This window comes from Perca fluviatilis, chromosome 23 (genome assembly GCF_010015445.1).
Source record: "Perca fluviatilis chromosome 23, GENO_Pfluv_1.0, whole genome shotgun sequence".
Classification (NCBI taxonomy): Eukaryota; Metazoa; Chordata; class Actinopteri; order Perciformes; family Percidae; genus Perca; species Perca fluviatilis.
In genome coordinates, this window is record NC_053134.1 from 7,433,487 (window position 1) to 7,449,559 (window position 16,073).

The window sequence follows — 16,073 nt, forward strand, 5'->3', positions numbered from 1 at the left end:
TTGTGTTTGCAGAGATGTGATGGTAAAGTGTTCTGAGCCCATTGTGGTTGCTCACAGTGGCCTGGCTGCCAAACAATACTTGGGCACACGTGGACATCCCGCCACAGTAACGGATAAAACTGCTCTGGTTTTGGGGACAGTGGGTGTGGGGGGGGGGAGCTAGAGCAGGGTGAGCGGGGTTTTGTGTTGAGGTTTAGGGAGGGGAATAAGCAACCAGGGCACACTCTGGTGCTATTTGACCACTCGCAGACAACAAAATCTAGGTCCACTTGGATAATGAGAGGGAGAGACGACCGATTGTGTTGGGACAGACATCTCCTGTCCAGCGTGTGGCACAGCGACGGTCGTCCCATCTCTAACGAGCGCCCGGTGTTAATGAGCCCCTCCTCGCCGTGCGCTCAATGGCCTGCTAGAGCGAATAATGGCCAAGCACTAGGCCACCGAGTGCAATGCACGCCTGAGTGCTCCCTGTGCTGTGATTGGCCCTTGTCCTCTAACCATGGTGCAGGCAGGGGCTTGATGGGGATGAAGCGAGACAGGGCAGCTAATGATCATTAATTGCACTTGGTTTGCAGTAAAAGAGTCCAAATGCTGGTGCGCTAAGGACACTGGCGTGATAATGGCTAGCGTAAACGAGGGGCTAGGGGACTGGTGATGGACTGCGAAGAAGATAATAGCTGCCTAACCCATTTTCTGCACCCTGCTGTGGCCAACATAGAAGACGTCTCGCTTACGTAATGCCCAAAATCTTGGCGGCCTCCTCACTGGGGAGCCGGTATACAGTCCAGCGGGGGGTGAAGGGATGCAAACATATTCTGACCTAGTTTGATTTGACAGAATTGAGAGTTGTTTTGGGGTATTTTTGAGCGGGCTGCAGTGACGCTGTGCTCACTGGGTAAGAGGGAACTCTCTGGAGGAGGAGGGACTCCTGTTTTGTCAGACAAGTTCATGTGGCGGGGAGCTAGTCGAGGTCATGTATTCACCAACTTTAGCGATCCTTCGCTCCCTGACTCATTTAATCCAGTGAATTTCCCGGAGCGAGGACACTTACAGTAACTGTCAGTGCATGCATGCTCACAAATCCAACACGAGGGACAAGGGATGAAAGAGACAATAACAATGATTGCGACGGCTCCACTGATGCTGTTTTGGGAATCCTGTATGGCAATGTGCTTCTTGGCAGATCATGTGACTTGCCCTGAGGGAATGTGGCGCTGTGTGAGGTGGACTTGTTTGGGAGCACAATGCTACACAGGGACAGATGGGCTGAGTCAAGAGCCAAAACAGCACGGCACAGAGGGCGAGAGGTAGGCAACAAGAGAGCCGGAGAGATTAGAGACATGAGAGGGACGGACAGTTAAAGTTGAAAAGAAAAGAGGAGGGTTCGGGGGAAGGGTGCAATTAGTCAGATGTAAAAATTGGAAGAAGAAAAATAAATCTATATAAAAAGGCAGGAAACACCTCCTCAGATTTCAAAGCCTTACATGATCAGAAGGCTGATTGTGTAACTACTGTTGCAGCTCATTTCTAAAATAGGATTAGAGACAACAGGATTAACTGAAACAGGTAAGAGGATCAATTTAGTTCAGTTGGGATGAGATGACAGAAGGATGATATTGTTTTCTCCTTGTTTAGCAGCTGGCATTATGAACGCTGATCTTCTCTCTTCTTATTATTTAAATTGCAAAAAGGAGTTCTGTGAAAAGAGGTTTAATATGCTCATTCATTATCATTACTTTAATTGCCGCCATACAGAGGAGACACCCTGGTCTCTCTGTGCCAGTGGGGCAGGCAGTCTACAGGCCTCCTCTAATACACAACACAAAGGGCTGGCCGTAAATCAGAGGACCCATGACCCTGACCCTGTCCTCGCTAAGAGGGAGCTCTCACTCCGGGGTGAGGGCTTTGGGAGCAGGCCTTGACCCTCGGAGACCTCCAGAGTAGGCTTGGCTCCACACACTCCTGTCTGTAGGAAGCTATACAGCCCAGGGCAAGAAAAAAGCAATGTGTGTGGGAATCTTCGGCGTATGGGGCCTAATGTAGAGACAAGGACGCTAAGGACGAGGCCAATCAGAGTGATGTTTTCTGTCTGCACAGGGTCCAATATCTAACTTTTATTATCGATTAATTTGCAGATTGTTTTCTTGATTAATCATTTGGTCAAAAAAATGTCAAAGCATTGTGAAAAATGCCTGTTTATAATCTCCCACTGCCCACATTAACACCCTTAACTGTCTTCTTTTATTTGACCAACAGTCCAATAAAACAAATAAATTCAATCTAAAGTGAAATCAATCTAAACAAATCTACCAATTCCCACATTTGAGAAGCTAAAACCAGAGAATGATTAGCATTTTTGACTAATTGATTCATTATTTTAGTTCTATGCGTATATATAGTATATGCGGTTATCACATCCAAACTCAGAACTTTGACTTCTAAAGTCATATGAAATGTTTGAAGACACAGGGAGAAGAGGATCAAAGGAAGACCCACACACGACGACAAAATCACTGGAACTAATTTGCGTACACACTCTTATTCCTATTTATGGAAGGTCAGGGACTCCTCTTCTGGCTTCATTGAGGAGTTCAAAGTGTGGTGTCTGCTGAAGGTCACTTACTCCATGGTGGCTATTTTCTGTGCCAGACTAGCAATCACAGCAAAGAGCCTCAGATCCACAAGCCCATCTGTCACTCTGAAGTCCACCATCTCCAGGATCTAAAAAAAAAACCAGCCATAAAACCAGAACTTTGGGTCCGACTGAAATATCTGAACAACTATTGGATGGATTGCCATGAAACTGTGTCTAAACATTCATAATCCCCAGAGGATGAATCCTACTGACTTTCGTGATCCATGCACGACTTTTTCCTTGGGGTTAATATTTGTGGTTTTGAGTGAAATGTCTCGATGCATTGCAATGATATTTGATACACACATTCATGATTAACTGTACTTTGGTGATCCTCTGATTTTCCTTCTAGCTCCACCATCAGGTCAACATTTTAATTTGTCCAATACTTTGACTATGACCAAATACCTGCAGAACTAATAAGCTAATTAGCAAATGTTAGCATGCTAACACACTAAACTAAAATGGTGAACATTTTAAACACCTGATAAACATCAGCAATGTGTTAGCATTGTCAATGTGAACATGTTAGCATGCTGATGTTAGCATTTAGCTCAAAGTACTGCAGTGTCTAAGTGAAGCTGCTGACATGGCTGCAAACTCTCAGTCTTGTTATTGAGTAGTTGTCCTTTGAAAGTATTATTCAATCATAGCTTGGTGATGAATGACTTGCAAAAGCTTACATCTTTTTATATAAGTGAAGACATAACGTTTAATGTAACAATATCTAAAAGAGTTGGTAGAGATCATTTTTCATTATTGTAATAGTGGCTTTGATAAAAAAGATTTGGAATAATTTTATGACGATTGCATGGGGTAGAGGCTCTGATTGGGCTGTTTTGTGTCAGTTAAATGCAGTGTGTGTGTGTGTGTGTGTGTGTGTGTGTGTGTGTGAATGGGTGGTTATTTGCATGTGTACAGATACAGTAAAAGCTGACCCTGTACACGTAGATCTCTTCTTCGTCAGACAGCAGCTCTGGAGGGATGATGTTTTTAAGAGCAAGTAGAACCTGAAGGCAGGAGATGTAGCCGTCACCATCATCGTCCTCCTGCAATTAAATCATCATCATTCTCATCATCAGCTGGATCAGTGGCTCATTTGAAGGATTTTCAAGGGTCTCAGAGGCAAAAAAATTCTGAATTCAAGATCCAAAGACCTTGAGATGCATTAATAAGCACAGGGAAACACAAGTGGAAATCCCCCCCCTCTTGGATATATCTTGGGACCCCTGCAGGTTCACAACCACTGATCTAGACGAAATGATTAATCGATTTCTCATTCATCTGCAACTTTTTTTAAATTATTTTTAAAAGCAAAAATGCCAAAAAATCCATTTCCAAAATATTTTAATATTTGCTAATTTTCTGAGCATTATATCATAGTAAATTGAAAAAGGTTTTTACTGTGAGTGAATATCGACAGAAAACTTATCTGCAACTATTTTGACAATCGATTAAGTCATTTCTTTCAAGCAAAAATGCCGAATATTCTCTGTATCTGGCTTCTCAAATGTTAGAATTTGCAGCTTTTTCTTGTTTTAGGTGAAAAAAACCTGAAGATCTTTGTGTTTTGCTCTGTTAATTCACAACTTTTTGAAAACACGGTTTACTCCATAGGATTATAATGTAAAACAGACGCTGGCATCTTAATAAAAGACACCAAGTCTGAACAAAGCCTTTTACTGATTATTTTTTGATAAAACAGCACCTTATTTCTAAAAGCAAAAATGCCAAAAAATCCAGTTTCAGCTTCTTAAATTTTAATATTTGCAAATTTTCTGAGTATTATATCATAGTAAATTGAATAACTTTGTGTTTGAACTGTAATTCAAGTAATTTAAATATGTCAACTGGAGTTCTGGGAAACTGATGGACATTATATTTACTATTTTCTGACACTTTGTAGACCAAACAATGAATGTAATAATTGAGAAAATAATAAAAAATATTGTTAGTTGAAGCCCTGTCACCTTCATTGTTATTGTTAGGGAAAAATCACCTAATTCTTGATAAAGAGCGCAACATGTTACAGTGAGCGAAAGAGAATATTCAGAATATAAAACGGGTTCAAATGCCTTTTTTACTTACTGTTTCAAAAGCTCTTTTGTACTCAGCCAGCTTCTCCTGACTGAAAATGCAAAACTTTGCCAAAAAGTCGACTGCAAAGAGAAGAGAGGAAGACAAAGACCAACCTTTAGAGCCTGTAGAATGCTTAGCTGGACTGTTCATTTGTATATTACATTTTATAGCATACATAATAGTGCTTTCCAGCTAGAGTAACAGAATCAGGCTTCTCTGTGTGTGTGCAGAATGGATTGGAGCAATATTTCTCTCCTCTGGCCACACTAGGGTCATGGAGGGTGGACAATACAGGGGGCGAGTGGTTCACAGGGCATCCAGTCGGCCATGATCGGGGTGGGGGGGGAGGGCGGGGGAGTGCAACCAAGTGCCACTTGGCTGCTGAGTCTTTATTAAAGACAGAAATTGGAATGAATAGATGCTAGAGAGACACAGCAGCCAAGAGCATGAAATAAACCACAATATTCTGCTTTATCAGGAAAAAAAGGTTTTTACTGTGAGTGAATATCGACAGAAAATTTATCTGCAACTATTTTGACAATCAATTAAGTCATTTCTTTCAAGCAAAAATGCCAAATATTCTCTGTATCTGGCTTCTCAAATGTTAGAATTTGCAGTTTTTCCTTGTTTTAGGTGAAAAAACTCTGAAGATCTTTGTGTTTTGCTCTGTTAATTCACAACTGTTTTGAAAACACGGTTTACTCCATAGGATTATAATGTAAAACAGACGCTGGCATCTTAATAAAAGACACCAAGTCTGAACAAAGCCTTTTAGTGATTATTTTGTTGATAAAACAGCACCTTATTTCTTTAACCCAACTGTAATGATGAAGCTTAAAGTTTCCAATACAAAAACATTGATTACATGAGGGGGAACAAACTAAGGCTAACCACACCCATGAATATTTCAGTAGGCAAATTTGGGAGGGAGAGTGACTTGAAAAAAGGGGGGTAGAAAATGAAGGCTTTTAAGCTGCTGCCACTTCAATTTAGGAGATGAGAATGAGTCTAATGAATAATGAATCTATTCATTGGTTTGGAGAAGAAACAGGAGCAAAAGAGTTGATATCAGTCTGGACTTAAACCCCTGGACCTCTGGGGTTTCTCCGCAATAGCAGGGGGGCTGTTTGAATCTGCCATTTATCAGCTTAGGACTAATCGAAACCAGGCCTTCTCTGGTCTCATCCTTTCACATGCAAAATGTTACATTCGCATCGAGTCAACTTGACTTGTTAAAGCTTGATTGATCAAAATCCTACGGGCCGGCTTCGTGCATCTGTTTGCAAATATCTGTGAAGAGAAGGGGCTGCAGGATGAGGTGGATCTGGAGTCACACATGCAGGCACCGCTCAGCCTGCATGGGACCAGATTTCAAGTCCTCTCTCTTCAAAAGACACCAACACACATTCACACAGTGGCTGGATCAGTGCACTGGTCAATTTGCTAAAGTAAAATGGCAGCTTATGTGAGAGCGTGAATGGATCCGACTTCTCTCTTTTACGAGGCAGGCTGAGGTTCACTGACCATCTGGAGGAGACTTAGCAGTGGTAACTTCAGTGAGTCTAGCAACACAGATAACATGTGTGTGTGTGTGTGTGTGTGTATGTATATATATATATATACACATACTTTCTTTTTCTTTTTAAAGGACCCATGGTGGTTTAATATTATACTCTCTACTGACCATCCAGAACAAGTCAGGTGTGTGTGGGGAAGTTATAGATGTATTATCTCATTAGTCCATATTTTTTCCACAGGTGGAGTATAGTACTCACATACTATATTCAAATTCACTTTTAAGATACTTGTACTCGTTTCCATTTTGAGCATATTGTACATCCACTCCACTACATTTCATGCATTCATATATTCAACGTTTTACTTATTTTACTGCTCTACTTACTAGATACTTTGCGTTAATAAATATACACTCAGTGTCCACTTTATTATGTACAGTTTAATGCAACTCAATACAACCGTTCTGCCATAAAGTTTACTTGTATGAAGCGTATAATGTTCAGTTTTTATTGACACAGTCATGGAGGTGTATATAAATAGGAAGGACAAACAATTATAAACACCTCTCGATATAATGTAGTCCAGTACAACATCCCCTTTAACTACAACCTCAGTAATAAACATGATTGAATTCATAATGTCACCAAAAACAGAACAGTATGAGTTTCATTAAGACAGAGGTTATGGTCATACAATTGTATTGGATTGCATTAAACTGTACAGGTGTACCTAATAATGAGTAGTAGTACATGTAGTAGTAGTGATTAGTAAAAGCTATACGACCGAACCGATAAATTGGTGGCCTTTAGCTACAGATATAATTGGTATTGGTATATACTGTATGTCAGCCGTTAAATGACAATAAATTGAAGCACAAAGATATGTTTTGCAACAGTGTTACCAATCTGTAGTTTGTCCACCAGAAAGTACTTTATTTTTTAACTGTAAAATGTCCTGGTTGAAATTGTAAAAAAAAAAAAAAAAAAAACTTAGAAATTAAGCTAACCTAATCAAAAAGCAGCAATTGTACTGAGAAGCAATCACAAAAAAAGGTGAAATTATTGTTTTAGGAAAATATGATATATATGATATTATAAAACTAACATACATTTTATACTATATACTATGATATACACTGTGATAGTAATTTTGTCTGAAGTGCAGAGTACATGCTGAATGAAGCAGAGTTAAAGGAAGTTCAATCTCAACATCAGCCCCGACCACAGCCTTGCCTGTTCTTGTCGCGCATGCGTGCACACACACACACACACACACACACACACACACACACACACACACACACACACACACACACACACACACACACACACACACACACACACACACACACACACACACACACACACACACACACACACACACACACACACACACACACACGTTTGTGGCACTTTCTTTGTGGGGACCCGTCATTGACATAATGCATTCCCTAGCCCCTTACCCTAACCTTAACCATCACAACTAAATGCCTAACCTTAACCCTTACCCTAACCATAACCTTATTCTATCCCCAATCCTAAAACCAAGTCTTAACCCTCAAATAGCCCTTTAAACTTGTGGGTCCAGCATTTTGGCCCCACAAAGCTGTCGGGACCCCACAAGTATACTGGACTCCCGGTTTTTGGACCCCACGAATATAGTTAAACAAACAACCACACACACACACACACACACACACACACACACACACACACACACACACACACACACACACACACTGCAGTGGTGCTGGATGAGGTTGGGGGTCCCTGGCAGAGGGGAGCACTCCGTCAGGGAATCAGCCGGACAAAAGGTGCAGTGGAGTGAGAGATTGAGGGAGGAAGCAAGGGCGGGTGGAGGAGCAGGACAAAGCCGAGGCAGTAAAGCCTCCTGCCTGATAGCCTTATCTGATTCCACTCGAGCGCTTGATGGCTTTTTTTTCACCCTGCCTTTAAAGCGCACAGGTTGTGCCTTTGGTGTGAAGCCTAGCAGAAAATGTTAATCAAGAGAGGCACTATGTGGAGAAAGGCGAGAGAAAGGGGAGAGTCACTCTGTGGAGGCCATAATCTGTAACGAGACCGAGGCGATTCAGTTGCAATTGAGAGAGGAAGAATGGGGCCATGATGATGATGAGCAGGGAGGTTCACTCTTTCACTGCCGTTTGTTTTTCTGTTTTGTTCCTTTTCTCTTGCAGAGTCACTGCTCGTGCACCGGTCCGCAGGCTGCAAACAGCCGCGGGTCACAACTCATTTAACACACACTTGGATGTCATTTTCAATGTCTGCAGCTGACAGATGAAAAACACTGCTGACTGCACGTCTGACAACTATTAGTACTCATCTGTGTATGATTTATGTTCCCTTTTTTTGGTAATACCTGAAATGTGTCTGTAGCACTGAGTATCAAAGACTGTCAGGTATTGAAAGGTGGCATCAAATGTTTTTGTTTACTTATCTGAATAATAATTTTGCTATTTAGTTTGATACAACATTAAATATAGGAAGTTTGGCTTTTTTTCTGCAGTGACATTAGTTAAATCAGTGTTCTCTTGGGGAAATGTGTTGAAATCAAATAACATGAAAGAAAAATAACATCTAGTGGAAATCAGTGCTAATGTTATGTATGCCACTAGCCTCCACTTTCAGAGTGGAAGCTAAAATTAGTTAGCCTAGCTCGCTAGCTTCCTCTTTCTAAATGAAATACAATCTTAATAGCACGATGAGTCCTCCAAACTGTTAAATGTTTTAAATTAAATGAATGTGTTTATTGAAAAGGGAGAAAAAAATCATGTTGTAGTAACATTCATAGGCTATACAGAACTAAAAGGAGCTCCAGTCAGTAGCACATTATGGATGTTAACGTCACGTTTCCTAGCGACGCTGTTGTGTCTTCTAGCAACTGCTAGAAAGTTTTATCTTGTTATGAAAAATGGAATATTATGCACAGTAACTGCAAAACTATTGTAGTTTAGATTCCACGACTTTCATTTTTCCACTCTATGTGCCTCGTGTTTTTCAGGAATGCCCTGAGTGCCTTAAAGGAAAATTCCGGCGCAAAATGAACCTAGGGGTTAATAAGACCTGTGTACCGACTCAACAGTTCTCTGGGATCTGTTTTGATGGTAATCGAATGTGTCAGACAGTTTATTAAAAAGATAGTTTATAAAGACATTACCTTTGGGTATACAAGCAGACGCCATCTTGGGAAAACAGTCATGACCAGTCGAACCATGAACGCCATGCAACCAGTAACATAGCTCCAGCAGGCCCATTCGTGGTTCGACTGGTTTTTAATACACTTGTACACTTACAAAGTTCTCGATGCTTTGGTTTACATGTAGGGACCCTCATTATGCTACAGTGGAAGTGTGGTGCTATTTTGAGCCTTGTTAGTGGTAAAAAATAGCGATTTATTTTTACTCTACCAGTGCCCTGAAAGCCTAGTGTTAAGCTAATCAGCGGTTCGCGCTAACTTGTTTCAAGCCAGAGACACATTCGATTACCATCAAAACATATCCCAGAGAACGGTCGACTTGGTACACGTGTTATTAACCCCTAGGTTCATTTTGCGCCGGAATTGTCCTTTAACTTGAAACCACTCAGAGCTGAAAAGCTCCTGATGTCATTAAGCATTCCTTTTCCCATTGTCCAATCAGATTAATTGAGAGGTGGGCCTTCTGTGGTGGTGATAACAAATGGTAGAGTACAGTTGTGTTAAGCTCACGTTAGCTCACTTTAAATGTCGCCCTAGGCAAGCCGCAAGATATAGCTGAACAAATTGCAGCCTCAACTACTTTCTAGGAGGAATGCAGAGATAAGTGTCAATATATCTCTTAAAGGTGCAATATTTAATACTGACAGCTAGCTTTTAAAAGAGTTACTACAGTCCAAATTCAAAATACTGGAGAGTCTTCTCCCCCGGGCCCTCCTCCCCTGACTCGAAGTTCACAGAGGTTGCCAGGTTGAGAACTCAGCATCCAACAACATTACTGAACGCTAGTCTCACATTGCCAGACATTACACCACAGCGCAGCGGAGTAGCTAATATTAGATGCTGGCTATGTTGACAGTCATAAAAGGCCATGCTCACACGAAGCTCTGTACCCAACTGACTGACAGACACACCTCTTGGCTTAAAATTACTGCAACAACCGCTGAAACACCAATACCTCGCTGTCCTCTCTTCTTGACTGACAAACACACTTTCTCTGGTTAAAATTATGGCAAGAACCGCTAAAAACACCACAACCTTGCCGTCCTCTCCACCAGACTGACAGACACACTTTCTCGGCTTAAAATTATGGCAACAATCGCTAAACACACGGCAAACTCACAGCCTTCTCTACTGACAGACACACTTTTTGGGCTTAAAATGACTCAACGTTGGTCGCTATGCCCACTGAACAGGCTACACGGTACCAAAGTTAAATTGCATGTTACCATTATGAGGAAGTCAATCTTAGCTCATAGGTCTGTCAAAGTGATTGTAAACAGCCGTGGCCCGCTTGCCTGGTTCTCCGGTAACGTTAGCAGTTATCGCGTGTTAGCATGTCACCGTTATCCAGGACTAGTCGGGATTACTTCACTGTCTGTGTCTCAATTGTTTTTGCGAGTAACCAACTTGAGTACTCTATATAATTCAAATGTTGAAATGACTTAAAATGCCAGCCCCTAGTAGCTGTGATAAATTAGCCTGAAGCTTAATGCTTACCTGTTCAGGAGAAAATTAACGTAAGCCAACTCTGCGTCCTTTTGGGCTCTAAGCTGTCTCCATCTTTCAAATACATCTCCAATATTTACCCGGGGTTTGATACGTCTCTGGTCATGCAACTGTAGTAACACTGAGGTTTTTTAGGTCGGGTAGAATCTATCTCCGTTGATCCTGTTTGTTTGTTTGCTGCTGCCATGTCTGTACTATAGCTGTAGCGTGCATGGGTTTGCATTTTTACAGGTATGTCTGGCAACCCGGCCAAGCTGTCAAAATTGGCAGTTGATACCAACACACAAACAAAGACATTCTATCACGGAACGAATATTTCAAAGGAGAAAATACTGGCATTAGCATATGTTTCCTTAATATTTGATGGCATATTGTGGTCATTTTTGAATTTAATACAGTAAATATATTACATATTGCACCTTTAAAATAATACCCAGCACTACACACACACACACGCACACACACACACACACACACACACACACACACACACACACACACACACACACACACACACACACAGAGGGGTCTATTGTGTTTTTAACGAGTTCACTTGTTTGTTGCTCTCTCTCCCGCTTAATCCCAGACTTTTGTTTCTGTTCATCATCACACTATATAAAGTGTCCCATAATTCCTTTAACAAAGGTCACATTCAGCAGTGGAGAGGAGGTGACCCCCTTTTTAATAGGAGAATGTCAGAGTGCAACATGCCCCACATATACAGCCCTAAAATATGTGATTAAGAGCATGAATTTAGAGCAAATAGCATTTACACACACAGAGATAAACAGAGTCTCAACCGATCTGTAACTGCAGAAAGTCCATGAGAAATGGGTTTATGGGATGTTTTGGGTTTAAGTCCTTGAACATGTGATGATGCTGTAAATACACTGTCTCAACGCCATGAGACAAAGGCATAAAATATGAAGTGTGGTGCTATAAGATAAGGAGGTGAGAGGTCTTGAGCGCCAAAGCAGACCTGTAAACCAGGCCAAGTGTATCATTTCACAATAGTATAGAATGAGGTATTGTTGGGCGTTTTGAACAGGCTTCACATCAAAGGTAAAGATCAAAATCTTATCTGATAAAAGTGTTACAGGAAAAGCAGTGAGGACCAGCAAGAGGTGCAGTCCAAGTGACTGAGCAGGCTCTCAGACTGATGAAGCAATCAGACGACCCGCATGTGCACACAGAGTAGATTAAATGTGCTTTGTAGTCTTTAAAAGTATGCACATCTGTAATGCTCTCTAACCATCAATTCATCAAGCAGTAAAGTTTATTTTCTGTCTATCCTTGCATGGGTTTGATGCTGTGATATTGTAGACATGTATGTCATACAGACTTAACTGGGCCTATAAAGATTAAAGGATTAAGATTAAAGGATAAGTAAACTGAGTATGTACGGATTTTGATATCTATAATGTCAATGTATATGAAGGAATACTAAGCAAAATTTCTTCTTATTTATTACATAGAGAGCAATGAATGTCAAAATGTTTTGGCCAAAGTGTAATGTTGCTTAGATATCGGTTTTCACTTGACATTAAACATACAATATGTAATTTTCTGTTGCTAGGGGTCTCTCAATCAACACAAGAACAAAAGGCGGAGTTTGGTGATATCGAAACATTTTGTGGGATCATGGGAGTTGTCTTGAGCACCATTGCCGTCATTGCAGTCAGCTTCTCCTGGTTACAATTCTTTCAGTGTTCATTGTTCAGAAGGTTTTTACCAGGAGCCGAATTATCGGCAGAGGTCTCCTCTCCAAAAAAAATGGACCCTGTGATTTAAACCAGTAAAAACACTGAATAAAAATCTGTTTCTCTGACACTGCTTGGCTTGACGGCTGAGCTGCAGCTAAAAAGTGTATCTTAAGTGTGGCTTAAAAATGCTAAAAAGACAATTAATGGCAGCTTCTGGCAGATAACCACAACGCTGACGCATGCGCAAAGAAGATATGACGGCATTGATAGGCGACCAAATCTAATGGACTGTTAAGCTGATTAAACCATTGCTCGTTTGAAAATTTTTGGAAACGTTTAGGATAATGTAAAACTCAACAAAATGTATAAAATAGGTCTAGTTGTTTTTTAGACATTTTAGTGTGGAAAAGTTACATAATGTACCTTGAAAAAATTGCAGGTAATACAGGTACATAAAAGAGCGAGACTTACCGACAAGGACTGTTCAAGCAATTACAATAACCCAATTTTTACATTTTCCAGACAAGTAGCCTCTTGTGGTCGTGCAAACAACAGACTGTCCTCTTTCAGAAGCAAAGACGGAAGTAGTTTGACGTTGTTATGCTGCTGCAAAACGAGAGACCACACTTACCATGACCGTGATCTCTCCCTGATCTTAACAAAGTAGTTTTAGTTGCCTAAACTTAAAGGGGCTGTACTCCATATTAAGAAAAACGTGGTCTGGGATTGCCTCCACACAGCTCTCACAGACCACAAGGCACTCACATGCACGAACACGCGAGTGCGACCGGACCAGCTATCAAAACAAAGAACAAAGAACAGAGAAGCTTATAACACACAGAGGGAGTGTGATAGTGGGATATTTTCTGAACATCGAGTACAGCCCCTTTAAATGAAAGATGACAAAACATACCTTTTAACGGTCACAGCTTTCTAAAAATGATGTAAATTACTATAACAGGGTTCTTGCACCATTTTTGAAGTCAAATTTAATAAGACCTTTTTAAGACCACCACAAATATAGTTTAAGACCTAAAAATATTGGAAAAAAATATCTGATAGGAAAGAGAATTTAGTGAGTCATTAATACGATTGTTAATTAACTTAATAGCTTAACAATGTCCTTATAGTCTTTGTGCATCCTCAAAAACAAAAATGATATAAGTCCATTCGAAAAGGCAATCTGATTAGTCAACTAGACATGTAGAACATGCTCAATTCAGCATGACAGCCAATACATCCATGATGACAGCACACCAGGCTCATCACTTAAAATATTACTCCGCCATTTCCATGTCAATATCACAGAATTGAATCAAAAACAATATTTGAAACATTTGTACTCATGAATATAAATCAGGAACCACAGTGGAACACACCGAAACTCTTCAACATATTTATATAAAGTGATCTGTTTTAAACGACTCATGCTCTGAATTAATGGTTACTGGAAATGTTTGGATCACATCAGCTGTGCCGCTGATAGGGCACTATGTTAAAAATAGCTTCTACATGTGATGTACAGAGCTAAATTCGTCAATGGAAAAAAAAAGCAGTTTTGTGTAAATATGTGCGCTATTTATTCGGTTTGGGAAATCCCACGATCTCTACAAAGCTAACTTTTATTTTGTTGGTAACATTAAACATTGTATAATTGTATAATAAAAGCCCCACTAGCCACCGCTGTGTACCGCTTGTTTTAGCAAGCTAATTTGTTATTTAAGTGGTTTCACTCCCATGGTCCCGAAAGTTACATCTTATGACATAAATTGCACCTTGTTGTTTCCTGCCAACTTCAACCACCCCCGAAACCTATTCTCATCAAACCATTTTTCATTAAACTTGCACCGTCCCATCCTGAACATAGCACACACTGCTATATAAAATAAGGTAAAACATGCATCACCGTCACTAGCTAGCTAACTCCTGAAAATGCCGCAAGGCCTTATCTCTAATAGACTACAAATGGCTACGAAGGCAAGGTAACCAAAGGGCCCTATTTTAACGATCTGAAACGCAAGTAGGAAACGCAGAACGCAAGTAGCTTTGTGGGCGGATCTTGGGCGCTGTTGCTATTATAACGGTGGGATAAATGAGTCTTGCGCCCAACGCAAATCTAAAATGGGTTGGTCTGAAGTAGCTAGGTGTGGTTTGGGCGTAACATGAAAATATCCAATCAGAGTGTCATCTCACATTCCCTTTAAGAGCAGGCGCGCTTGTTCCATGGCGGATTGCTATTATGACGGCGGATTTGCCTGGCGCACGCCAGCGGGAGCTGTTCAGGATGCGGCAAAGTAATAAATGCCCGTCTTGGCCGGGTGACGATGTTGCTGCGGCCTCTCGGGCGCATCTCCTCAAGTCTGGAGAGGATTGCTGCAGCCATGGAGCGTGGGCCTCCGAACGCACCACCTGCTCCTGTTGTGCCCCTTCCTCCTCCACCCACTCTATCTCCGTCCACCCGCTCCACCAGGAGCACATCACACATTGCCACTCCCGGACCCTCAAGTGTCCATTCCCGCCGTAGTTCAACATCACGTCTCCTTAAGTCCTCTAATATTTCCTCATTTATGTCATCAACATATCCATGATTCATGGAAATGTTGTGTAAAACACAACAAGCCACAAAGAATGCTGCGACTTTTTGAGGACTGTACTGTAAAATGCCTGCTGATCTATCCAAACACCTGAAGTGCATTTTCAGTGATATTTTTCCTTGCAATTATGTATGGTTTGCAAAAATGGGAACTGCTGCGTCCGTGTAGATGAGAGAAGCAAGGTGTATGCGCGTTGTGCACACGCTACATTATGGCCAAGCATGCACCCCTAAAATAGCATCTGAATAACACACCACTGACTTTAGACTAGCGCCACTGACTTTAGACCATGTTTTTCCTGGTCTGTGGCGGAATTGTTTTCTGAAACTGCAAAATAGCACCAGGGAACGTTTGCACCTGAACACGCCTCCTCTTTTCGCTGAACCGGCCCCGGGAGTGCAAATACATTCCCTAATTTACCGACGTGCGTCTGTGGAGGGAAAGGTCCGCTGTGCGTTGGGTGCAAAATAGGAATGATACATGCGTCGGTGTACAAAGGCAATTGCGCTGGGTGCAAGATAGGGCCCTAAGACTTTTTAAGGATCCGTGGGAACCCTGTATAAAGACCTACAGTTTTACCAATACTGAGGACTGGTAAATAAATATTCAGAGTGCGTTACGGGTTTGTATAAAATAGTCTTTTCAGAGCAGAATTTGGCAGATTTTGCTGATGTCTCTTGAGTGGGTACTACAATGTTAAAGAGGGTGACAGTATTTGGCAGCATTTTCCTGCAGACGCTGTTGTTGAATGCATGACTCCTCCCCCTCACTTTCTCCAAAAAGACTGAGGAGTGTTTGTGTGTGTTTGTGTTGAAGGGGGGTTAT

General features: G+C 41.3%; 1 protein-coding gene across 4 annotated transcripts in view; it reads right to left on the reverse strand.

The window, feature by feature from the left end:
* LOC120553151 (mediator of DNA damage checkpoint protein 1) overlaps nucleotides 1–16,073 on the reverse strand; it is a 72,143-nt gene that overhangs the window by 11,322 nt on the left and 44,748 nt on the right. For all 4 annotated transcript variants that reach the window (XR_005638120.1, XR_005638119.1, XR_005638121.1 and 1 more), the window contains exons 11-13: nucleotides 4,724–4,794; nucleotides 3,574–3,684; nucleotides 2,624–2,721 (exon numbers count right to left, since the gene is read on the reverse strand). Coding sequence is in view for 1 of the 4 variants with exons in the window: in XM_039791250.1 (XP_039647184.1) it covers nucleotides 2,624–2,721; nucleotides 3,574–3,684; nucleotides 4,724–4,794 (280 nt within the window). In the remaining 3 variants the exon portion in view is untranslated. The remainder of the gene's footprint in view (nucleotides 1–2,623; nucleotides 2,722–3,573; nucleotides 3,685–4,723; nucleotides 4,795–16,073) is intronic.